Here is a 26,281-nt window from a genome sequence, read left to right on the forward strand (position 1 = left end):
CACTGGCACTGGAAGGGGCAGTTTGGGCACGGACTTGCTCAGAGAAGCTGTGGCTGCCCCATCCCAAGGCCAGGTTGGACACAGGGGCTTGGAGCAAGCTGCTCTAGTGGAAGGTGTCCCTGCCTGTGGCAGGGGTTGGAGCTGGATGAGATTTAAGGTCCCTTCCAACCCAAACCAGGCTGGGATTCCATGATTCTATGACTGCTTTATCAGGGACCCCTCAATCCAGAGAAGACAGATGGGAGACACGCCAGGACTTACCTTCACATGGGAATAAACCGCTCCCCCCATCCCTGAAGTGCAGGGAACACAGTCTGAGCTTTAAACACTCACAAAGAAACACAATGGGAGGATTACCCCAAGAAGCAGCTGTTTCCAGGTGGGAAACCACCAGCCTTGGAGCCCAAACCAACACCTAGGGCAGGACCAGGATTTGTCCCACCTCAGCAGAGCAGGGATCGAGCCACATGGCAAGCTCCTGCTCTGGGGTCTGCGGCTGCAGGCACTCCCCATGGATGCCCAGAGGATGCTTCAGTGCCGGGAGAGCAGCAGCATCCCAGGTCCAACATCCCCGCTGCCCTTCACATCACGGCCAAGGATCGCATTCAGCCAACACCGCCCTCCACCCCGGGGGCCTTTACGCACGGAGCTCCCACCATGAGCCAGAGGACGAGGTACGAGGCTGTTTGCTTTAGCCTGCACAACCAAAAGGCCGCCGGGACAGCCCGGAGCGCTGCCACGCTGCGCCGCTTCCTCCTCGGAGCCCAGCTCCAAACAGGAATCACAGGAATGTGCTGCTTTTTCCATGTCGTGGTTTATTCCAGTGGGGAGCTGTTTACCGAGCCCGGCTCCTCTCTGCATCAATCACAGCCTGGGTTGGGTTGAAGGGACCTTAAAGTGCATCCAGCTCCAAGCAGGGACAACTTCCGCTGGAGCAGCTTGCTCCAAGCCCCATCCACAGGGAAGAGCTTCTGCCTAAGAGCTCATCTCAGTCTCCCCTGTTTCAGGTTAAAGCCATTCCCCTTGTCCTGTCCCTACATCCCTTGTCCCAAGCCCCTCTCCAGGTTTCCTGGAGCCCCTTTAGGCACTGGAGCTGCTCTAAGGTCTCCCCTGAGCATGGTGCTGACCCCTCACCATGCTCCTACCACTGGGGCCATTGGGGTTTGTATGGGTGATCCCTCACCCCCCAGAACACATCACACACAGCTTAGGGAGAGGAGCCACGTGGAGCACGAGGGTGGCAGAGCCACCCTGGGGGCTGTAGGACAGCGCGACCCAAGGCAGTGAAGTGCAGTGCAGAGGACTCGGTGACCCATCCATCCCCGCCAGGCTCAGTTGTGATTTAACCAGATCCCCCTTCCCCGGTGTTTGCTCTGGAGCAATGGCCCAAACATCAAGGGAGGCGTTATCTGCACCCAGCCTCACGTGTGGCATCTCCCAAGGCTGCAAACAACCTCCCTGCCAAGCTCCCAGGGACCCACGGCTGCGTTTTGAAGCCACAAAGTTAGGAAAACACTTCCCGTGACCACATCTCCTAGGACCCCATTGCTGCTCGATGCCTCTCCAAGAGGCAGAGGGATGATCCCCCCCCATGCCAGCATGGCATTGGGACTGCAGCTGCCTGGTCCATGGGGTCTGATGGCACAGAGACTCCTTTGGATGCAGCAGGAGTCTCACATCCTGATCCGGAGATCACGGTGTCCATCCCTGCATCACTGGTCCTGCGGCACCACCAACGGTGGTGCTCAGCTTGAAGGGTTCATCCCCACCCTCTGTAACCTCAAACTCTTCGAGACATCAGGTAACTGGAGATGAATCAATGCTGTTAATCCCTCGTTGATAAATACCATAAAGCAATATAAATAACAGTGTCTCTGTGTTCTCCTCCTCCCATCCCTAGTGAGCAGCACAGCACTGGCAAAGACTGGCCCCAGCCAGAGCCAACAGCATCCCCCAAGGGAGGAATGTGGGCTTGGACCCCATGAAATGGGCTGAACATCACCTTCCAGCTCCTCGGATCTGCTTTAGGGAACAGAGCAGATGCCTCTGAAACGTCAAACTCCGGCTCTACGGCAGCCAGAACTGGGGCTGTGAAGGCAGAGACACGTTAATCCCTGCTGGCTGCTGCAGGAAGAGCTACTGAAAACGGGGATGTATCTGGCACAGCCCCAGCAAAACCCCTTGTGCTGACCTGGAGTGGTTGGGAAGTGGGAAAGGTTGGGTTGGGATTGGGTTTGAAAAAGGAGGAAGGCGTCCATGAAGCAGGTCCTGATGCTTTTGGGATGCTGTGGGCACGGGAGAGGAAGCAGCTCCATCGCTGGGGTTTATGGTGATAGATGTGGGCTGAGGATGGGAATGGCACAAATGGAGACCCCCCCCAAGCCTTGTGATATGGTTAGGGAAAGGTGTACGTGGTCCCAGACTGGGAATGAGACAGCACAGACATAGCCCTTGCTGCGACCTCATTAAGAGTCATCCTTCCCAAACAAGCACGTGGCTCTTTGGTTCAATACTGATTTCACCTATCAACAAAGCCAAGTTTATTTACATCAGAGACTAGGAGCCAGGGCGAGCAACTCTGACATAAACTGCCTGGCTAATGCAACACATCCTCGCCGTGCTGGTTGCTATGGGCACTGGGCTCTTTAAACCCAGTCTATAAACATTAACGGTGGAAGGGGATGAGGAAACTTACCTAAAAATAAACCACTATGCCCAAGTCTTTAAGAGGAAAGTTGAGGGGATGGCGATTAAAACAGATCCTTGTGTGATGGGGAGGAAACACACACACAGCATCCGTGAGCTCGGCCCAAGGAAACAAGAGGCTGGACTGAAAAGAAACCAACGCTTTTAATTCCTGCTGAGCAATGCCCGAAGGGTGAATTACAACATGCAAAAGCAAGAGGAAATGGGACCGTGAGGTGACACTGAGAAAAGGGAGGACCCTCTGTGGAGGGGACAACGTGATGCTGAGATGTGGTACCGCATCGTGATGCTGAGATGTGGTACCGCATCGTGATGCTGAGATGCGCTACCGCATCCCGGAGAGTCAGCAGCAGTGCGGGGGGAGCTTCACACTGCCTCTTTTTTGGTCATTTACAGCTTATTTCTCCAACTGTTCTGGGAATCTGTAAACACTGAGCCTGAGGGTCTGGAGCATCACCCCTGGGATGCGTTCATTCAGGGCAGGATCCAGCACCGGGCTCTTTGGGACTTGCAGAGGCTGGTGGTAAGGTTGGAGGGGCAGATCCATAGCTGGCTGCTGTGCAGCACTAAAGGCAGAAGCAGCCCTTCCCCTCCCTCCCATCGCAGTGGGAAACAGCTGGAAGGCACTGGGTGGTGGGGAAGGGAAGGCAGGACCCTCATGTGGGAAAAGGAAGGAGCCAGGGCATGGACATGGCCAAGGATGGGGTATCTGCAGGGCGCAGATGGGGATTGACTCTTCCCTTTGGTCTTCTCCATGCTGCAGTTTCCCCATGGATGGCTGCCAGCCCTTCATCACCCCTGGGTGGTGGTTTAGGTTGTTCCTTCACTTCTTCATGCTCTTCAGTCACCTTTCCACATAGTGTGGAGATGCTACAGGTGGGAAACCACAGCTCTGGATGGGGAAGTTCCCCTCTCCCAGAAGAGAGAGGGTTTGTTGTTGGGTTCACAGCAGGTTTTGGGTTTACAGCAGTTCTTCCTTTCTTCCTTCTCCAGCCATGCCTGAACACGTCAGGAGCTCCTGAGCCCTCCCCATTGCTTCACCTGAGCCTTTCTCTTCCCCTGGCTCTTCAGCAGCATCTTCAGTTGGTGCTTCTCCACTCTCAGAGGTTACTTACAGAAAGGTCCCAGTGTCTCCATCACCTCTTGCCCTCCAGTCCAGGGCTGGTGCTGAACTGCTTCTTCCCCTGCAGATCTCCAGTAACTGGTGCAGAAGAAGCTGGGAGGTCCCACCTTCAGTGACCCGGCAATTGGGACAGGGACCTCCATCTCCTGCAGTGAGGAGGTGTTCCTCCCCTTGCTTCCAATCCTGCGGGGTGCTCAGTTGGCTCATTAAGGGGTGCTGGGCTAATTACAGGATACATCTCAGTAGGAAAACGGGCAAACGGGCCAGCGTGGGGACGCTGTGTGAGGTATCCGAGACGCTGCTTTGCAACAGGCAGAGAGACATGAGTTTGTTAGAGACCTCACCTACAGCACCTCACCTACGTGCTAGAGCATCTTCGGTTGGGGCAGAGGCTATGGGGCTGCCAGAACCTCAACTGTGATGGCACTTGGGCTTGTCCAGCCCCTCCAACCAAAAGGAAGCCAAAGCAAAAGGAGTTTCTGGGGTGCCCATGTGCAGAAATGCTCCTGGCTGGGGCAAGGAGCAGCCTTGGAACAGGGATGCTCTATTTCCCTGTGGGGTAATGCCTCGCATGCCCTCTCACACCATCCCTGCTGCTTGTTGGAGCACCTACCGTGGGCAATAACTGCTTTTCTCTGCCTGATTTAGACTAAGCTGGAGCCTCAGAGCTCCCCAGCATCCTGCCCTCGCACTCTCAAGTATATAATCAAAGCAATTTGGGGGTTGAGTGTCAAGAGGCAGCCACAATCACTGCTGTGTAAAGCCTTCCTGTATGGGTTTTTGTGGAGGCTGGAAGCTCAAATCCATGGGGAAGGGCAGGAAGGGCTCTGGAGGAGCTGGGAAAGGCAGGGCTGGGCAGGGATGCATTGGGAAGGGGTGAGGGGGTGCTCCCATCCCCATCTAACATGCCCATAGGTGTGAAGCAGCCCCTCTTGCTGCACTGCTCATTGGCAAACATACCTCTTGCTACTTGCTCTTGGCTCCCTTCTGTTTCTGCCGATATATTTCCTCTGTGAAGGGCCTGTAGTTGGGAAGTTGGGGGGAGAGGGGGCAGAGACACGAGAGAGGGGCAAAAGAAGCGGGGGGGGGGAAGAATTAATATAAAGATGACTGCATGCTCTCTGCTGGACCCAGAAACTCTGCCCTTTGCAGGCTGGCCTGTGACTATCCCTATGGCAATCCCTGGCTCCATCTCTCCAGGCTCCAAGCTGGGATCATCCCTGCACCAAGCAGCACGAGGCTCAGCACACGCTCAGACTCCCCGTGCGCACCAAGCAGCCTCACCTCCCTTTGCATCTCCTCCTCCATTGCAAACACAAAAGACTCTTCATGCTCAAGTACTACTGCTGCTCCTGGGGATAATTCAGGGCTGCTCTGTCCTGGGCTGCCAAGCTATTGTGGCACCAAACAGGAGAGAAGCCCATGCAAGGAGCTACACAATACAAGCTCTTCTTGCAGGGTCTCTTGAGATGACAGAATGAATCCTCTCACTGCCTTCCTTATTGCTCTTGTATCAGCAGAAACAGGCACCAGAATGGAAAGATCATCTCCTTTTGATAGGAATAAACCCCAGCATCTATGTTCCTATAACTCAGCAAACAGTTGCAGGGTGGAATCTGCCCATTGTGAAAACAACTGAGAAACGATCCTCTTGTTTTCCTTCTTCCCTGCTGAATCCATTGGAAAACCCCATCCCTGCCTGTGCTGCTCCCCAAAACCCCATGAGTTAAGGCTGGTTGGGATCACTGGAAGCTCTTCAGTGGCACAGAGCTACTCACCCCTCATACAGCGTGGCGATCGTGTAGGAAACTGCCACGACTGCTGTCAGCAAAAGGCCAGCTGGGCTTGCGTGCCTGTTTTGAAAGAGAAGAGCAGGTGAGTAGGAGGGCTTATGCAAGACCTGGTTTAGAAAGTGAAATGAGAGGCTGGGCTCCCTCTTCCTCATTAAACAGACGTGACTAAAAGGGCTGGGTTTGTACAGCTAACGTTAACTGTCTCAGACAGATGTTCCTTGGCAAAGCCTCTTCCCCAGCCTTTCTGATCCCTGCACGCCTCTGCTAAGAGAGCTTCTGCTTTGATGCTAAATCCTGAGATTATAAAGCTGTTTAATAGCTGAGCAGCTGCTTACATATGGCTCTGGCTCCCATCCAGTGTGCTGGAAGGGCAGTGCCTGATGTGCACAGGAAGATGGGCCACCAAGGGCGCGGGAGATACTTGGCAGATGGAGCAGTGTATGGCACCGTGACACCCCAATGGCACTGAGGCATCGCAGGGATGGGGATGGAGAGGTCCATACCTGCCCCATGAAGGGTGCTAGGGTGGGTGCTGCGTTGGGGCTTGGATCATGTTTAAATCCATTCCAAGGTGTTTAGGAACAGGAACACGTCCTACACCTCCCAAGGCCAGGCATAGGGGACCGATGCCACCCGCTGCACTGTCTGGTTGTGGCACTCGAGGGCTGTGGCTCTGTCTGGTTCACCACAGGCACCACATCCCCCAGACACCCTTTCTGCATCCTGCACCTCCTGCTACTGGCTGCAAGCATTGCCCTTAATGAGGATGCTGCTGACTGCCTTTAATTGCTGCTTGCAGCTCAGAGGGGGAACAAGAGCTGGTTGTCAGCACAAAAAGGTACTTAGCTGGTCCTTGGTGAGGATAAACACCCTGCAAGCCTTGTGAAAACATGCCTTCAGGGAGACCAACCTAAACCTCAGCCTGGACCTGCTTTCAGGTACCACTTGGTCTAATCAGTTCCTGGAGAGCCAGACACAAATCTTCCCCTTTGCACTGTTTCCATTCTGCACTAAGCTCTTTCCCTCATTAGGAAGCACTGGGCAACTTCTTCCCCTCCCAACCCCCTGCTATTACATGCTTAGTCATGTCTCCTCCTTGATTCCTATCAGAGAGAACAAATTTGCATGATTGTTTGTTGACAGCAAGACCTCTAATTGCATCATTTGGCTGCAGCTCCAGCTCTGATTTACACAGCCTGTTGCCATGAGTTAAAACACTTCCCTACCAGAGATACACAAAGCTGTCCCCAAACAGCTAATGCTCCATTTGTCTTGCAGGAGAAATGAGGCTGCTCGACAGAGGCAATGAGAAGCATTTGGGTGAGTTGTTTCTCTCCTCTTAGGAGCTAGCCCTACTCATTGGGCGACAGCTCGGTGTTGTAGCAGTGCTGACAATGAATCAGCCACAAAGACTGCATGGCCTCAGTAGGGCTTTTTTTGGGGTGAGAAGTCTGTCCCCAATCCTGCTGCAGCTCCCCAAGGCTGTAGGTTGTCTGTAAAAGCAACGGGAGGGATTTGCATCCTTCCCCATCAGCCTTACTGGTCCTGGATATTGGATGTGGGACACCCGGTTTGTCCTTTCCTCCTGGAGCTCTTGTTTTCATGCTGACCTTCTCCAGTGCACGTGGTGGACAAGGTTTTGGTGCAGTTAGTTGAGCTGGGGATAGCTGCAGCATCCTGCAAGGGAGAAACCAGCTGCTCTCACCCCATGAGATGCTTGTAAGGCTGGACTGGAGTAGGAAGGCAGGCTGCCTGGTGCGCTGCCAGGCTCGCTTACGTACCGTGCTATGTGCCCTTACGGAGGAAAATGAATCAATCCTTTGGGCTCTGATGGTATGATATCGAGTGTGATACATCACCAAAGGAGGACAGATATGCTCTATGTGCCAGGTCTGACCAGAACCAGCCTCGTTCCTCCGGCATCCCTCCCACTGCCACGGAGCTGGGACGTCAGCTCGGGCACCTAACGTCTTCTGAGAGCTCCGGGACCTCAAAAGAGACCTGGACTCCCCAATAAACCTCAGCATCCTGAGCTGGAGCATGTCCAAAGGACAATGGAGCTGGTGAAGGGTCTTATGGACCCTTGGGCACAAGTCTGATGAGGAGCAGCTGAGGGAACTGAGGTAGTTTAGTGTGGAGAAAAGAAGGCTGAGGGAGACTTTACGCTCTCTACAGCTACCCAAAAGGAGGATGTAGTGAGGGGGGGGATCAGTCTCCTCTCCCAAGTAACAAGGGACAGGAGCGGAGGAAATGGCTTCAAGCTGCATCAGGGGAGGTTCAGACTGGATATTAGGAAGAATTTCTTCACCCAAAGGGTTGTCAAGCATTGGAACAGGCTGCCCAGGGCAGCAGTGGAGGCACCATCCCTGCAGGTATTTAAAAGACACGTAGACGTGGCACTTGGGGACATGGTTTAGTGCTGGCCCTGGCAGCATTATGTTAATGGTTGGACTCTGCGATCTTAAAGGTCTTTTCCAACCTCAGTACCTGTGATTCTATGAGCTGAGATTCCAAACCACACCACGGGAAGGGCTGTGCAGAGCTTCCCCAGGGCAGGCGGGGGCTGTCCCGGTGCCGCTTTGCACAGCTCCAGCAATTTCAGAGCAATTACTGATCGTGCCTCGCTGCCCTTTATTGTGGCAGCCTTTGAACGAGGCAAAGGAGGCAATTACAACGCTGTCTCGAGCTGCTTTTGCCTGTGATTGCAGTGGAAGAGCAAGCATCACGCAAGGCTGCTCTCTCGCGGGGGTGAAGAGGAGATTTCTGTGTCATAAAGAGCTCAGGAGAGCTCAGTGGGTTCCATAAAGGTCCTAGGAAACAACACGATGCTGATCTTAAACTCACTTTATAATTCCTCCTGGTCTAATTCCCCCTTCTGCACTGTTTTAGGGTGGTGGTGCTGGTTGTGGTGTGGTGCTGGGGGGCTCCTCCTGCCCCAGCTCTGCCCCATTCCTTTCTTCCCTGTGAGGGTGCTGAGGCGCTGGCACAGGGTGCCCAGAGAAGCTGTGGCTGCCCCATCCCTGTCAGTGTTCAAGGCCAGGTTGGACACAGGGGCTTGGAGCAAGCTGCTCTAGTGGAAGGTGTCCTTGCTTGGAGCTGGATGAGCTTTAAGGTCCCTTCCAACCCAACCCAATCCCTGATTCTATGATAGTGGCCCACTACACTCTCCAGGCTCCCAAGGGAACACAACCAGGGTTTGGTTTTCCTCCTGGGCAAATACATAAAATGTGAGATCAAATGAAAACCACATAAAACTTGTTACACAGAACAGAATACATTGCTCATTTGCTGCTAAATTACAGCCTATTCATTTCCTCCTAAACAGGCTATTAAGCTGTGTTGTATCACATGAGGAGTGTTTGGGAAGCGTTATCACCGTGCTGGTGGGGGAAAGGGTGTGTTGGCTTGTTTTGCTTTTCCCAGAGGTAATTACAGGGCCTCCCTGATCCCTGGTATCAGTGCCCTGCCCCTGCTGAGTGACACCCGGCATGACTCTAGCCCTGCCTGTTGGTTTTTCCACCTGCAGAGCCTGCCAAGGACCTCGCTGCGCTGCGGAGCCTTTGCTGATGCTTCCTTTCCCCTTTCAGCACCCGGCTGTTATTTGTTTCCCTACTATTAATGCCGTGAGTCTTTTATGGCAGCAGCAGATTTTGCATGCCCAGAAATAGCCAGGAGGTGAGGAGTCCTGGCATGGGGCACGTTCCCTGCCATGCTGCTGCTGGCTGCCATCGCTAAGTGCTTCTCTGTCCCCTGATGCTGCATGTACTCACATGAGAGACCAGCCCAGGTAGACGGCTGTGCTGCCCCAGTACATGGGATTATCCAGGACGCTGAAGGGGAAGCTGGTCACTTTTGCCTCCATCAGGATGCCAAAGTAATCACCTAGAGAGCAAACAGAGGGGTTCTGGTTAAGCACCATGGAGCTGGGAGGTGCAACGGGGGGGTGCTGGCACACTGATACCCTCCTTGTGCCACAGGGCATCCCTGCCAGGGCTGCAGAGCGAAGGCAAAGGAGGGGTTTTGCTGCCGATTGCCAGGCTGAGGGAACAGCAACAAATAGGTTGGCTGCTTGCTCTGTGCCTATCAGCTCTTCCAGGAATGGCTCTTTGCCCACGAGGGAGCTCTGTGCATTGCAATGAGGTTATGGCAGCCACGTCCCTCATCAGGAGGCAGCTCTCGAGGTCCCAACTGGCTGATTCTGCCTTTCTCATCTGAAAACCGCCTGTCTGATGCCACTTGACGAGGAAGCAAGTGCATGGGATCAAATCCATTTAATGGGGAAATAAGCCCAGTGCGCTGTAATGGTCTCTCGAGATGCCCTAATCATGACCAGCACCATCACCAAATGCCCTCATTTAGTGTCACCCTTTGCTCACAGTGCAGAGAATTTCTCAGAACGTCAGAAAATAGCACCTCTGCCTACAAAACACTCGATTATCGACACGATGGTGATGATAATAGGGGATTGTCAACGATAATGAGGGAAGCTTTCAGAGCTGTCAGCACCCAACCAGCTTCCTACCTACCTCGGAGCAATCCTTCCACCCTCCTGAAAGGAGCCTGGAAAAGAGGAGATGTTGTGCAGCTTGGGAGCAGCATTTTGGGGGGACGGAAAGGACCGGGTTGCGCATCTCTGACTCCTGTTGGTCTCACAAGCAGGACCACAAAGGACTTTGCTCCATGCCCATTGTACGAGATGCAGGTGAGGAACGGTGCTGATCCATCAGCCCAGGAGCTGCCATCACCCTGGATCATGTTCCAGGTTTGCTGCCAGCCTGTTCCCTGACCTTGGGCAAATTCCCTCCATCCCTCCCAGTGCTATTGTTCGCCGATCATAATATCAGTCTTTCTTATAGCGCAGAGGGTGGCGAGGATTAATGTATGGTGAGAAAGTGCTTGGAAATCCAGATAAAAGGCATTACAGAGTGCAAACTATTCAAGGTTATGATTATTACCTGGATCGTGGTGTAATTTCTCTGACCTCACATGGTGCAAAAACATTTCTTATCCTTAATAAACAGCGCCTGCCCAATTAGACAATGCTTTTGGGCTTTAACTACAGGCCACTAAGTGAGATAATTGCCTCGTATTCATACTATATGTTCTCACAGTTACTTGGCAATGCATCTCCGAGATTGTTCCGGGAGAAAGAACACATCACCCCCTGCCACAGCCCATTTCTGTGCTTTTTTATGTGTCAAAATGCTTCATTATCCCCTGCCTGCCCTCGCCTCTGGGCTGAATGCCTCGCTCCCCAAATGATGCTGGCACTGGAGAGGGCTGCACAAAGCTCTGGATCCATGGGGCTTATCTGTACCCTGCACCAGTGGGGCTGTGGATCCTCTGGGCAAGCTCCCTGCAAGCAAGAGCACACAGCAGCTGGGGGGAGCAGGCTGCTCCCCCAGGACACAAGCTTTTCCAATGCAAACCCTACCTCTAAACCCACACAATTCAAAGGACACAATCACCAGAGAGGACCTGCAATGTTTTTACATCCAGGCAGGTGCTAAGGGCTGTGCTGCTTTGCACAGCATCAGCCTGGGCATCATCTGTGCCACCTCAAATCAGAAATCAGCTCCTTGTCAGGCTGAGGGACTTTGGCATCTAATTTGGGTTATTCTTTGCTGGAGGTGAGTGTCACCAGCTCACTGCTCAGGGTAGACAGCAGCAAAAAGCCATTTGATGCACTCTGCAAGGTACCCAGAGCTGGACCTGGGCTGAAGCATCACTTCTGCTTCTCCACCAGCTTCACCATAGCCCAGTAACAGACTTTGGTCAAGTCAGCACTGGAAGAAACCATGCTTGGAAGTGAGACAGATGGGCTCAGACGGGCAGAGCCACCTCTCAGTGCCCTCCAGGAAGCCAAGCCCATGTTTGTCAGGAAATGGGGCACAGAGTGAACTGATGCTCCAGTCCCTGTAAGGGCACAGCGCAGAGACAGCACACCAGGAGCACTGCTCTGCGGGGGAGAAGCCTGCTGGGATGAAGGGTTGCATCCAGCCACCGCAAACAGAGGCTGGGGTCAGGGCTGCTGCATGGGAGATGGGGTGGCACGGAAAGGTTTTGACTAACGTGGCTCCTGCTGCACGGTTTAGCCCACACTCAAGAGACAAAGGCTCTGTAGCCTACCCAAAGCTTAAATGTGCTGTTCAAGAGGGATGTAACAGGCAGCCCTGATGGCAGTGTCTGTGCCCTGCCTGGTTCAGCCCTCACTGCTGTAGGAAAACCCTAATGGAAAGAGTCAGCTGCTGTTCCAGTAGGGTTTGGAAGTGTTTGGCTGTCCAAGGTGCTCCCGTAACTTCACTTGAGCTCAGGTATCAACTGTGAGAAGCAGCTGGATGCTCCCTTCTTGCCAAAGCAGCACAGCTCTTTGCTACCTGCAGTCAGAAGGGCTATCGCTGCTGGGGTCCCTGCTCCTCCTGCAGTGCCAGCACATCCATAACACCTTCTGTGCAGGAAGACATTGGAAGTAGCAGTCCCAATGGAGTCCTGAACAAGACAACATCCAATATGAATCATGGAGTAACAGAATGGTTGGAAGGGACCTTAAAGCTCATCCAGTTCTGACCCCCTGCCACAGGCACAGACACCTTCCACTAGAGCAGCTTGCTCCAAGCCCCTGTATCCAGCCCTGACTCTTCAGAGATCCTTGGATACCTGCAGACCCTTTGTGTCTTCCCTGTGGCTGGGTAAGAAACCACCCTGAAGAGCATTCTCCATCCAAAGTTTGCTGACTTGGACTCGTGGGGGCTTACATGGAGCTGAGAAGCCATTATCAGTCCAAGGATGGATGCTCTATGGGGCTCCAGCTTGACCATGCCTCTGTGGCACAGAGAACCCAAGCCAGCCAGGGTCTTGGCATCTCCCTACCCTGACTCAGCTCTGCCCTGCTGCCGTCATGCCCCAGCTAGCACAAAGAGCTGGCCTCACTCCCTGCTGCGTCATGCAAGGCTTGGAGCCAGTGCACTGGTGACAGGGAGAGCAAGGGAGGATGAAGAACAGTGCCCGATAGGGACCACTGCCACCTTCCCCTTCCCTGCCGCAGGGGACATGGGTGCCACCAGCCACGCAGAGCAGAGAACAGAGCCACCCTCCCTGCTTACGCTGAGCCTGACTCACTCGTGTTTGGTTTTCTCCCAGCAGTTCAAGTCCAGTGGATCCTCCTGGTGGGATGAATCAGGCTTTACGCAAACAAGCCCAGTCCTGGCTGCACTTCAGGAGCATCGAAGCAGCTCTTGCTGGCGGATACTCCTGTGCCCAACCCCTCTTCATGCATAGCATCGCTCCTTTGGGGGCTGCAGGTGGAGGATGCCAATGGTAGCTGAGGGACAGGGATGCACCAAGTGGCTGCACGACCGATGGCTGAGGACACGCATTGAGGAGAGCTGAGCTCTGTTTCTGGCAGCGGGATCTTGGCCAACTCACCCTGTTTGTCCACAGGTCCGCTTGAAACCAGGAAGGATTATTCCCTCCCTCCCTTCTTCCTGCCGCCGCTGCAGGAGCTAATTGAATTTGGCTTGTAAAGCACTTGCAAAAGCACAGCCTAAACGCGGTGTCAAAGTGGGGCTGTCGTTATTGGAGCCAGCGGGAGCTGCCCCCCTTTCCTCATCTATTTATTGTTGCTGTCTCTATTCTATTTTGATGAATTCCACGCATACTGGCATGGTTTTAAAGTCAACAGCACTAACAGAATGACTAGACGTGAAACAGGCACAGTGGAAAACGTCTTCTTGCCATTAAGTGGTAGATAAAAGAATCTGTCAACCAACGGCAGGTTTACTGCAGAAGGAACAGCAAATGAGGTCCTGCTTCTGGGCACATGCCACTGTATAAAGCCAGTAATGGCATGGTTAGATCATGCTTTGCTATCATAAAGCCAAGACCAAAACTAACAGCCCTGAAGGCACGAGCGAGGGAATTCTGAAGGACTTTGCCCTACCAAACAATCCCTGCAAGGATTAAATGCACCTGCTGGTTAAGCTGATGAGGTTTTAGTGCTTACCTAGGAACGTCCCAGTGAATCCCAGTGCTAAGAAGCTGGTGATGACAAACAAGGTCCCTACAGCCAAGATGACCAAGCCCAAGTAATAGGCCCAGTGGCAGTCCAAGCCCTCCAGCTTTGGTTGGCTCTTCATGGCTTCTGTGAAGCTGTTGGGGAGACAAAAAGGGCTGTTAAAACCAGCAGCTCATTACCAACATCACCCACCTCTCCCTGGGAGCTTTGGGAGAGGATGCTGCCGAGGAGGATGCTTCACCAGGTCTCTGCACCAACTCAACCTCCCAATGGGAGAAGCAAGGAGCCAAAGCCTTGTGAGCAGCCAGGGCTTGACCTGAGGCTGCTCTTTCTACCTGCAACCCTTGCTCACTCCTGGAAAACACCAACCCCACTGAACTGCTTTGCCTTGCTCACCAAAGCCCAGCATTCACCATAACCAGAAGCCATGGAAAGACCCCCTTGCCAATGCTGGAGACTGTGATGCCTGGGCACAGGACTTGGAAGAGCTGGGAACAATTGGCTGGGTTATCTCATGCTCCCACCCCCGTTCCTCTCCATCCAAATATTTTGCAGTGTTCACGTGCTCCCCACGTGCCCAGGAGTGATTCATGGCTGCAGCCTGACACATCAGGGGGAGGACTGGAACGGTGGTAGGAAAATACTAAGGAAGCACATTTCCAAGTGAGAACGCAGCTTCTCTGCTCCAGGCTTGTGCAGGCATCTCAGCTCTGACCTTCCAAACACTCCTTTGTGAGCGGAGTAATCGTGACCCCCTTTCTCCTTTCAGCCCCTTGAACTCTGCCTGGAGCAGGGCTCAACACCCCGCACAGCTCCGATGCGAGCGGATGACTACAAAGGAGACAGTGCTGTGATTAAAAATGCCCATTAATAACAGGGGGAGGAGGTAACAGCCCCGCAGAGCTGCACACAGTGCTTCTCCACATGCTGCTGACACACGAGGTAGGAAACTTGGAGCCTTTCTTTAATGAGCACCCAGGAGGCTGAGATTCGAGTGGAATAACAGGGCTGCTGTACCTCCAACCACTGCACAGGCAATGAGAGCTGCTCCTTGGCTGGAAAATGCTTCCATGATGTTACCTGCAGGGCTTGGGATAGTTTTTTCCCCTCTAATGCCCAGCAAATCCCTGGATTTTCTCTACTGCCCACATGAAAGCTGAGAGGGACAGACCCTGCCTGGGTGATGGACAACCGGCTAGAAACACAGCTTTTGAAGGCTCAAAGGCCAGATAACAAGTTACATACACCAACCAAAGGCCAGCATGATTTCAACCCCATGGGTTAGGGACCTGGATGGTGTTTTCCTTAAGAGCTCATTCCTACTAGATTTTCTATTGCTGGGGAATTCTTAGGACCTTGGAGCGAGCCGTTTCATCTTCGCTTTGGACTGGAGCAAGGAAACCAAACACAGCGTAAATGTAATGTGCTTGGGAGTGAGCAGGAGCACAGCCTTGGTGATTTACACTCTGCCCTCCATGCTGGAAATCACAGGGCAATTCGGGTTTCCAGGGAGCTGAGCACAGGCAGAGGAATGGCCCATGTCCCTGGGGCTGGCCCTCCTCCAGCACCCATCACACCTCCCTGCGCTCACCAGGCTCGCATCGGTTTGGCTGGAAATCATTCCTGATGGGAACACACAAATCCGGCTGGAAGATGAAGCAGCAGCAGCTGCACAACCCTTTACATCATCTCCCTGCTATTTGTTTCGAAGTGACACAAGTCTCCCCTATTAGGAAGCCCACATCCACATCCCTGCCACCAGTGATGCTTGGGTTTGGGAGGAAAGCAACTCTGCAGGGATGTGACCATCTGCCTGAGCAGTGCTGGCCTGGCTGAGCTCTCAAAGCATCCCCAGGGATGCTCCGGAGCTCTCTGCTCCCATAAAAGATGATGCTAATGCCTTTTCACAGCGCTGGGGCTTTGATTCTGCATGTGGCCAGGACCCCCCCCCATAGGGCACCAGTACAAGGAAGGGATCTCACAGCAATTAAAAAGCACTGCTGATGATCCCTTGGGGAGGCAGGGAAAGCAGCACTGAGCTGGTCCCTGGATCCCAGCTGCCAGCAAAGAGATGTCAGAACAGAGAGATACAGCGACATCACAGCGCTCGGAGGCTGCTTATCCTCACCTCCTTGAGGCTCCTCTACCCTATGCCAGTGACCTGACTTGGCCTCAGAGCACGAGAAGAACAAAGGTGGCTTCAAGAGCAGGAACCGGTTGTCTTGCGCATCAGCCTCCGAGGCTCTGCAAGCAGCACATGACGTGGTTTGTTTTGGCAAAGCCGTCTCCCCTGTTCCAGATGATCCCATCCTTCCCTTTCATGGTCGGATAGGTCTGCATTAGTTATTCTCATCAGCATGTCTTGTTCGGTCCCCTGCTGTTCAGCTTACAGCTAGAGAGGGAGGTGTTTGCACGGAGATAATGGACTGCCTTTCCCTCTAGTAATGTTTTATATCTTCCTAAACACACTCTCTATTTGCATTAAACATGATGCGCGCAGGAGTCTTGGTAAATAAACCTTGCAAGCATTCGTGATGCTTGGGCCATGACAAGCAGCGCGGAGCCATCAATTATTCCAGCATCCTCCACTGCTCCTTGGTGGCGGGGGAACATCTCACCCTCCCTGGCAGGGGGAGGACAAGGTGTTGGCCATCTCCCTCGCTCAGGGAGCTACTCATGCAGGCAATCTGTCATGAAACCAGTCCCTTCCACCATGTGCCTCTGAATCACGTTTGTCACAGCCATTTATTTCTGGCTGCAGGAGAAGGCACCCAAGAGGACACCAATTAAAGCCGTGCTTTGTCCCAGTACCTGGAAATGCTTTATGCGCTGAACAGAGCCATTGCCATGGTGAGGAGCATCCCTCTTCCCAGCGCAGCGAGGGCTGGGTAGGCTGCGACCTACTTTAATCACATCCCTGGCTGCTATCACGAGGACATCTGGCAGTGGGGAAAGGGGGGGACTGCAAGGTGCCTTCAGCAAATGGAAAGGGGGGAAACGGGGCTTCCCCTGACATCTCCCCATCTTGCCAATGTGAAGCGTGACACCAGAGGTGCCCATTCTCCACCCCAGCCCAAATCCATCAGCTCTGCCCTAGCCAAATTGGCACATTTGGCCAGTTCCCGGCAGCATGAGAGCAGCCAGGGTGGTTGCACAACTGACTCAGCATGCAGCAAGGTTGTGCATGGGGAAGCCAAGGCAGTGGGCAATGTTCTGCCCACCCTTCCCAAGACAGAGATGCGCTTGCTCAGACACTCAGCCATCACTATACATGCATCACCTCTTCCTTTCTTACCCCTTTTGGGTCAGAAGGGACCTGTAAAAGTCACCTAGGCCAGCCCCCTGCAATTAGCAAGGACATCCTCAACTACATCATGCAACTCAGAGCCCTGTCCAACCTGACCATGGACATTTCCAAGTATGGACCATTTACCACCTCCCTGGGCATCCTGATCTGGTGTTTCCCCATCCTCATCATAAAGGGCTTCTTCCTGGTCCCATCTGAATCTCTTTTAGTTTACCACATAATAAACCACATGAACTGGAAGATACACTCAAAACGGTCCTGAAGGACAGGGATGGAGATGTCACACAGGGAGAAGGTGGGAGTGAGGGAAATGGGCTGTAGGTCCTGTTACTGGGACACAGGGAGGACATGCACTGATTTATTCAACCAGACAACAGGAATTACACCACCAGAAAACTTACCAAACCCGCAGCCCAAAACACACCCCCAAAGGCTGCATGGAACATAAAGCAAACATGGAAACACAAAGAAGCTGAGATTTTCAGGCCCACAGCAAGCCTATTTTGTCAGCCCTTTCCCACAAAGGAGGGCAAAGACCTCATGCAGCAAACTGGGTCGTTGCTGGGAGCAGCCCAGCAGTGCTCCCTTTGCCTAATCCCCAAAATCAGCCTGGAAACCGGGGCTGGCAAATAACAAATTGAGGCAGAATTGGGCCAGGAGCCGGCAGGCAGCGAGGAAGCAGCGGTGGTGGATGTGGCCGAGGTTTCAGTGAGCAGTGCCACGCTCCCCATATGGGATGTCAGTCCATCCCCCCACACACACCATGAGGTTTTGTTCCTCTCAGCAATAAGAAAGCAACGGGGGTAAAACCATCCAGTGGTGCCCAGCAGCACATGCTGCAACAAAAGGGCTTGTTTGTCTGTGAACAGCAACCCCAGCAACACTCAAACCACGCTGCGGGTACCACCGGCAGTTGTTAGCTTGGTCATCATCTTCACAGCTTCTGCTGCCAATAATGACTTTGCTTTTCTGCCAGCACCGGGGGGGTGTGTGTGTGTGTCTGTCTGTGTGTGTTATTTAGGTCAAGCTGGGGGCTGTGGCAGCTTCCCCTCCTACCTTGCATCTCAGCTTCCTGTTCTCCTCCATCCCGATGCCTGGCCGCGGTGCTGGTGGGAAGAGGAGGTGCTGTTGGACACATGGGGCTCTTCCCAGGCAGCCATCAGAGGTGGCTCAGAGGGGACATCAGCTCCTTCAGGCTTGATTCCCATCATTGAACTCAATCACTTGTGCACAAAAGGCCCTGTGGTTCTTGGATCAATACCATTTACACCATGCTTATTCCATGGTACCGCTGAGCGTAAAGCTGAGAGGCACTACCAGGCAATGACAAGGCAACCCCTTCCCTGTGCAAAATCCCATCTCAGGGTAGATTCATTTTCTTGGAAGCATCAGCTCCAACAAGAAGCCTTTCCATGGAGGAAGCAATAACCAGTGGGTGGCATCAGTAAAGGAGTTCATGTCAGCTCAGCACATTGCCAAAGGTTCTGCCCTCACTCTACCTCTGCGGGGCTCATTCCCACTGGCCCCAGGTACCCCAAGACATCAGCAAGCCCCCATTCAGGTGTGCACATGGGTGTTACTTTTACAGCTCAGACAAACACCCCAAAACCCTTCAAGTGAGACATTCATAAGGTGCAAAAGGGGTCTGGAGGGAGCTCATTGTAGAGCTCCTGCAGGGAAAGGTATCAACGGTAAGGCTGGAGAGAGCCAAGCTGGAGGCCAGGGAAGGTTGTCATGTCCCATGTCACCCAGATAATGGTCATAAACCATTGGGGTAGCGCTCACAGTGCAAACAGTTCAAAAGTTCAGGAACTGTTTTCATAGATAAGAGCTCCAGTGATGGAAGTTCCCTGCTCCTTGCTTAAAGAACAGGGCTGTAAGGAAAACAATCACTGCACCAAAGCGATTAAGGATGCTTGTCTTGTGCCATTGACTAAGCAGGTCCCTGCTGGTCACAGGTCATTCTGGATTGCTTCTCAGAAGCCAGCCAAGCCTGATAATGAAGCCCTGAGCTGGGAAACACCTAATTGCTTAATTGAGCACAAGACATCCCTCCCCTTCCACCCAAGGTACCCCTTTGGAGCAAAGCTCACGTGAGAGCATCACGGTGCTGCACTGGGGGCAGGACCCTGCACACATCCCTGCGTGGGGCATGCAGTGAAGCAGCCACACAGGTCCTGGATGCTTTCAGCCCCGATGCCAACCCTCTCACAGTGTTGCTCTCTGCTCTGCCCTCTCCTCCTCTGCCCCCAGCTTGGAGCCTTTCAAACTACAGCTGCAAAAAGGAAGCCGGTTTTTAAACCCCAGAGACATCCTGCAGCTCCTCAATTGCTCCTTGGCAGCCCACACACACATAAAAGGTCCCCAGAGCACGCAGAGAGGAGCTTTAAAGGTTGGATTACAGCACTGGGGGTGCAGGGACCCCCCGAGGTGGCCTTTTTGATTGCTAGCAGCAGCCAGCTCTGCGCAAGCAACACCTACCACCACGTGCAGCCAAAGTGTAGGACATAGCCTGTGCCTCTGTGGGGCTGAGGGGTGGAAAACCTGCCCACATCAATGTGCTTGAGTATAAGAGACTGGGAAATTGAAGGGAAAAGCAAACCAGCAGGAATGGGTAAGCCACATCCCTCCAGGCATCGCTGGCCACTGAGACAACAGTGCCCATGCTGTATGATCAGTGAACCCCCTTTGGCCAGCCAAACCCCAAGGGGCAGGATGAATCCTTCCCAAACAGCACAACCTCTCAAGGTCTGAGTATTAAGCCCTGGGCAGCTCTGGAGGGTGGGCTGAATGGAGGCAGCGAGTCTGCCATGTGCACCTCAGGGCAACTGCAGCACTTGGTGACCACGCTAAAACCATCCCATCACTCCCACTGTTAAGGGCTTGCTTTGCTTGGAGAGCATCCAGAGCCTGCTAGCCACCATTCAGGCCAACTGCAGTGCCAAGGGAAAGCAAGGGAATAACCCAACAGTGCCAAAACACCTGAGCAAAATAAACCTTCACATTGCTATCATCTGGCCTCGGCCCATTGGTGTGGGCTGGCATCTCATCCATATCCTGCTGGGGGTGAGCTGCCCCATCTTCTAGAGCCCCTCCTCCAAACCCAGGGTCCAAAAGGAGCTTTTCCAGCCCCCTGGGCTGATCTTGTGGTTTCCTTCAGGGTCTATGCAAGCAGAGGCACCCCCAGAGCACTCACAAGCTCATGACATAGAGCACAGGCAGTGATGCTGGGGCTGGTAGAGCACTGAAGGCTCTCTGCAGGGGGAAAGCACAGTGTAGTGCTGGGACAAATGAGGTCTCTTTGGCTCTCCCAGCAGCTCTGATCAGGGCCTTGCTGTGAGCCAGAAGCCAGCAGGACCACTGGGAACTGAGACTGTCCCTTCCATCAGTTGGGCTTTTAAAGGCAGTCACAAGGCTTTGCATTGGCTTCCCAAACAACAAGCGACTGTGTAATACATGCAAGAGACTGCCGAGACATTCCCTAGCGAAACCCAAGCCTGCTGTGTCCCTCAGACACCAGCACCACACACACATGCCCTCTGCATTGCCTGCCTTCAATCACAGCCCTATTCACCGCAAGCCTTCCTACAGGCTCTGCTATAAGCTGTGGCTGGGGCAAACGCAGGTCTTGGTGTCACTTCCAGGAAGCCAAAGCTCTTAAATACACGTGCAAATTCCAACCTGAGAGCAGAGCGCCTGGGAAATCACCCAAAGCACTAAACAACCCATGAGCTCTGACCCTGGCATAATTGGATCTGGGAATTCAGGGAGAGAGCCTGCCTCTCCTAACAGCACTGAGGATAAAGCCTACCGGGTCGCAGATAAATTGCTGGCACTGAGGAAAGCTTCCGCAGTGAAACCTCTCTGCTGCACTCAGGATGTCAAAGGACCTATTCCCCTGGTGTATCTTGCTTAGGTAGTATTTAAAGAGATCACAGATAAGAGTTTGGAGACAGGGCTTGCTAAGTGCACACATAATCCTGCTCTTCTACACAGGAAATTGCAGCTTCTTATAAACAGGTTTAATTTGGTTTAGGAGAAAATGAAGAGTTTCTGCTGCTCTGGCTGATCCATGCTGTACAAACAGCCCTGCTCTCACCTTGGCTGGAGAAACCACCCCAGAGAGCAAAGCAAGGAAACTGCAGCACTCAATAGCTGTCGACACGGATGGGTTTGGCCACTGCCACACCATAGAATCATAGAATAGTTAGGGTTGGAAAGGACCTTAACATCATCCAGTTCCAATCCCCCTGCCATGGGCAGGGACACCTCACACTAAACCATGGCACCCAAGGCTTCGTCCAACCTGGCCTTGAACACCAACAGGGATGGAGCATTCACAACTTCCCTGGGCAACCCATTCCAGTGCCTCACCACCCTCACAGTAACGAATTTCCTTCTTATATCCAATCTAAACTTCCCCTGTTTTAACCCGTTACCCCTTGTCCTGTCACTACAGTCCCTAATGAAGAGTCCCTCTCCAGCATCCCTATAGCCCCCCTTCAGACACTGGCAGGCTGCTCTGAGGTCTCCACGCAGCTTCTCTTCTCCAGGCTGAACAGCCCCAACTCTCTCAGCCTGTCTCCATACAGGAGGTGCTCCAGCCCCTGATCATCCTTGTGGCCTCCTCTGGACTTGTTCCACCAGTTCCATGTCCTTTTTATGTTGAGAACCCCAAAACTGCACACAATGCTCCAAGTGAGGTCTCACGAGAGCATCCCTCCTCTTTGTTACAAAGCCTGGGATAGATCTGCTGCTGGCTGAAGGCATCCAACCATGTAGCACTGGGGCTGCATCCCAGCACTGCAGAGCAAACATCCCTCATCCCTCCCGAGCCCTGGAGGGGCATTGCTTTGCATGCAGGGTTAGCTCCTTACCAATGGCTCCGCACACAGTTAAGCAGCAGGATAACAGCACCCAGGCAGTAGCAGGCAGCGTGTGGAGAGCCAAAGACTCGGCTGAGCGCTCGTGTGTTGTGCTCCCATCTGGCTACCTGGAGAGACAACAGAAAACAAAGAGGGTGGATGGAAGGACACGGGCACATCCCAAAGCCTTGACCCCATATGGAGTGGGAAACACCATCTATGGGGCTTTGTGCAGGAAGCAAGCATAGGCCACTGATGGGACATAGCTTAAACCAAGCCTGGCAATGAAAGCTCCTTCCCCTACCCATGCCAGCCCCTGCTTGCATCGCATATGCCCTTGCACACCAGGCTAGCCAGCAGCACTAAGGCACAGGCTCATAGAATAATCCCCAAACCACACTACCATCAGTTTTGGGGACCACAGAGCTTGGAAAACACATATCCAACAAGCTAAGACTGTCCCCAGGCCATCAAAGCCCCTGCTGTAGAGCCTAGCATTGCTCTCCTGGAAGGAAAACAGATCCCTAAGTAGGGGATTGATGACAGGAACACTCAGCTCTCACCTTCTGGGCTCTGTCCTCTCCTCCATCCAGCCTTAGGGATCATACCTGCCAGGAACAACCCATGCACATCCAAAGAAGCTTGCAAGCTCTCTCCAGACAAGATATACCAGCTTTGCCTGAGAGCTGCTTCCATTTGTTCAGGCTGAACCAGCTGCCCTTTGTTAGCACTCAGCAATTGCAGCTGTTAAGGACCCATCTGCACTCCCCACACATCCCCACATGCCTGTCTCATTACAACCCATAAAGCACATCAGTGACAGCCCGGGACTCACATGTGTGCAGGCAGCATCTCCAGGGAGGCATTAGCATCCTTCACAGCATGCTTTGGCTGCAATTGTGAGCTCTGTGTTGTGCTGATGGGTCCCTGCCCAAAGCACCTTGCTCTCCTTCTGGGAGGCTGCTGCATGTAGGTGGTTGGAGCTGCTCCCAAAATCTATAGGGCTGGATCCACCCAAGTCATCAGATCCAGGACCCTCACTCCCAAGCTGATGGCAATCCTTACAGCTCCTCTCCTGCATCTCTCAGAAAGCTGTCACTGCATTTATGACCTCTTTTAGGCTCCATTTTCAGGCACCAAGCCTAGGGTTTGCATCAGCCCCTAAGTTGAAGCCAAGCAGAGCGCACTTGGGCAATGAAGAGGGAGGTGGGAGTCAGCAGAACATCTCACCACCAATTTGCTTCTCAGACACGGCAGGCACTTCATTAGCTTTAAATGCACTTCACTCCACCACATGGAGACCAGGCAGCACTGGGGGAGGCACTTGCAACCCAGCTATTGATGTGCTCTGAATGCATGTGCTCATCTATTGGCTCTGTTGGAGCAGAGAAAGGCAGTTTTGCAGGTCCTGCTTCCTTCCTAGGCTGATGGAGAAGCACAAAGTGCTGCTGGTGGAGGGGGAACTGCTGGCTTCAAGGAGGGGAGAACGATGCGAACCTCCGATAAGCAGGGCACTGATTTCACATGCTGAGAGCTGATTCAATTAGTTATGCAATGATTGCTCTGAAATTACAAATCCACTCATGACAGGGAGAGCTGCTCCGCTGCCTTTTCCTGGCTGGTATAAATAGTTTGTATTCTAAATTGAATTTAAAGCGCCGTGCGTCACGCTGCTGCTAAAACAGGAGCTGCTGTTTGAGTGCTGGGGGGGGGGGGAAGGAAATATAAAGGTGAGTTACCACCTTTGGGAAGTAAAAGAGAAGTGACCATACCGGTGACTTGAGGCACAGAGAGAAAACCGCAGCCGCGCGCCAGTTATCCCTACCGAGTCCCTAATTCCTTGGATATGATCCTGAGGGGTGAATGGCAGCTCCTGGCTTGTGTGGAGAGCTTCACAAAGCAGCTCGGAGCTGAAGCTGAAAGAGAAGGGAATGCTGCCGGGATCAGAGCCTCATAATTACCCTCGCCTTTAGAAAGGCACATCTGGGCAGCGGTGGGACAAAGGGATGCGTCGGGATCACTCCCAGCGCATCCCAGCTAATGCTGCCTCCTGCTGCTGCCAACTCCCCGCCTGGGACCGAGATCCGACTTGTATTTAACTGCCAAAGCCTTCAGATGGGACTCCAGGCTCCTTCCTGAGCCCATGTGGGAGCCATCCCGAGCAAAGCAGAGCAGGAGCCTGTGTGGGGCTGGAAGCAGTGGCACCCACCAGGCCCCCCCGGTGGTACTTCAATAGCAATTAACTTGTTCCGGGTCTGGTTCTGTTCCTCCAACAACTAATTAGTTCTGGCTCTGTTCTAATTTCAGTCATTTCTAGCTAATATTAGCTCCTGTTCCCCCCACAGCTCCGCAGCTGCCTTCATGGTTTCATGGAATGTGTTGTTATTGACTGCAGGATAGATTGAGATGAGATCTTCGGAAGTGTGAGGGTGCTGAGGCGCTGGCACAGGGTGCCCAGAGAAGCTGTGGCTGCCCCATCCCTGGCAGTGTTCAAGGCCAGGTTGGACACAGGGGCTTGGAGCAAGCTGCTCTAGTGGAAGGTGTCCCTGCCTGTGGCAGGGGTTGGAACTGGATGAGCTTTAAGGTCCCTTCCAACCCAAACCAGGCTGTCAATGGTTCTATGATGCTGGATGCAAAATGCAGGGCTGAGACTGGCAGTCTCCCAGGAAAGGCTGTGGCCATTCCCAGTGTGCCTCCCAGCCAAGGCCAGCACCGTGCTGCCTGTGGGTGAGCACAGCATCAGGCAGAAAGAGCCCCCCACCACAGCTGCATGTCCTGCTGATGGAGAGAAGGGAGTATTCTTGCTTTCCTTCCGGTCTCTAAGTCTGGAAACGGAGTTAATACAAACTTCCCTCACTTACCCAAGGGTCAGAGCAATAGAAAAACATCAAGGCTCCTTTTCCAAAGCTCCCAGCCCTCTGCTTTCACTTTAGGATACTCGGTGAGGGCTGCAAGCAGTGTTCTTAACATCCCCCCCAGTGCTCGTTACTGGAATAAATCAATGGGAGGATATGGCTGCAAAGCCAGGGAGTGCTCCTGGGCCCCATGTTCTGCCTTTGGCAGGCTGGGTCAGTGCTTGCTGGGGCCTGCTATTCCCAAGGAATCGCCTCCTTCCTGACATAAATCCAGGGCTGATTTCTGGATCCATCTCCCCAACTGCTCAGGCAAACGTGTAAGCAGCAACAGAAGCACCAGCACGCGTTCCCAGTGCCTGCTCTGATGCAGAATGGAAGCGCTCTGAGTTTGCTCTATTTGGGGCAGGAAAACCTTCCCAAAGCACCTCGAGAAGGGCCACAAATAAGCAATTTCACCCCACAAACCTGTCTCTGCAGCTGATCAATGGGAATTGCTCTTTACAGCTCTGTGTGCACGCCAGACCATCGCCTCTCATTAATATTTAGTGTTTGCTTCAAGGAAATTCATTCTTTTTGTCTGCCATCCAGGGAAGCTGCCTTTGGAACACGCTGCGTTTTCATTTGCTCAACCCCAGCTCTGAAACAGAGACTTTGTGCTGTTTCACATCACTCCACTTCTATATCTGACTCACCCCAGAGATGGGGAATGCAACCACATAGCCCCAAGGCTCGGGTCTGAGGGATGTTTTGCATCTCGATGCTCATCAGCTGGTCCACGTCCTCACATTGCCCCGTCACCATTGTAGCTGAAGACCATGCGGGTGCTGTTTATCCCTGTGGCATGCCTGGGAGGCTGGGATGGATCAGCAGCTTCCTTCAAGCCAAGGGAAACTGAGGGAGGGTTGAGGTGAATGGCTGCTTCCCAGCTCTCCAGGCAGTAGCACAGAGGAGATGCTCAGCCCACTTACGTTCAGTTCCCAATCCTGGGCTGAAGAAATGATGACTGAATAGGAGGTGTTACCTTCACCATTCCTGTCTCACTGTATATGCCAGCATGAAGGGGTTTGCCCCATCACACGGGGTCTGGGAAGCAGCCTGCTGAGGGACCCAAAAATCAGAAATGCCATTAAAAGTCCAGAGGAAAAACTATCCCAGTGTGGGATACGGGATGGGGCACATCCCAAGAGGATGCACATGCATAGGATGAGCCCTGGATGCTTCAGCCCTAACTCAGAAAAACCCTTCAGACAAAACCAACCTGGGTAAACCTTTTAACTTCCTGCTCCAGTCTGGCCTCTCCTGGCCACGGGTACATCCTCCTGTGGGTGCTGGGACAGGAGAACCCTGACTCAGAGCTTTGGTGGCTCCATGTGAGCATCTCCCATAAGGGGAGATGTGCCCCTGCTAGCTCCTAACCCGATGAAAGGGCAGGAAACCTGACGTTACCCTTACTACACTTATGGGGACTGAGCTGTTCCATTTTCCTTTCTGACTCCCTGGAATCCCTCATTAAAGCATAAGGACGGTGAGGAAAGAGATACACCTGAGCTGCCAAACTGCCTGTGGTGCTGCCAGGAGCAAACAGGGGAGCAGAGCCAACACATTAAACACAGCAGAG

At 53.2% G+C, this 26,281-nt stretch overlaps 1 protein-coding gene across 6 annotated transcripts in view; it reads right to left on the minus strand.

Annotated features, from left to right (window-relative positions):
- Positions 1-3,961: 3,961 nt before the first annotated feature.
- Positions 3,962-26,281, minus strand: part of PEMT (phosphatidylethanolamine N-methyltransferase) — a 41,032-nt gene continuing 18,712 nt past the window's right edge. For 2 of the 6 annotated variants that reach the window (XM_062619005.1, XM_062619003.1), the window contains exons 5-9: positions 21,821-21,936; positions 13,625-13,770; positions 9,393-9,504; positions 5,608-5,682; positions 4,363-4,850 (exon numbers count right to left, since the gene is read on the minus strand). In XM_062619005.1, the coding sequence (XP_062474989.1) occupies positions 4,796-4,850; positions 5,608-5,682; positions 9,393-9,504; positions 13,625-13,770; positions 21,821-21,936 (504 nt within the window). In that variant the 3' untranslated portion in view covers positions 4,363-4,795. Of the gene's footprint in view, positions 4,131-4,360; positions 4,851-5,607; positions 5,683-9,392; positions 9,505-13,624; positions 13,771-21,820; positions 21,937-26,281 lie in introns of those variants that run through there. The other 4 variants (XM_062619008.1, XM_062619007.1, XM_062619004.1 and 1 more) reach the window with 3 other exon arrangements.

The sequence above is a fragment of the Pezoporus occidentalis genome, unplaced genomic scaffold (genome assembly GCF_034315485.1).
Source record: "Pezoporus occidentalis ecotype Australia unplaced genomic scaffold, CSIRO_AGI_Poc_V1 ctg208, whole genome shotgun sequence".
NCBI lineage: Eukaryota > Metazoa > Chordata > Aves > Psittaciformes > Psittacidae > Pezoporus > Pezoporus occidentalis.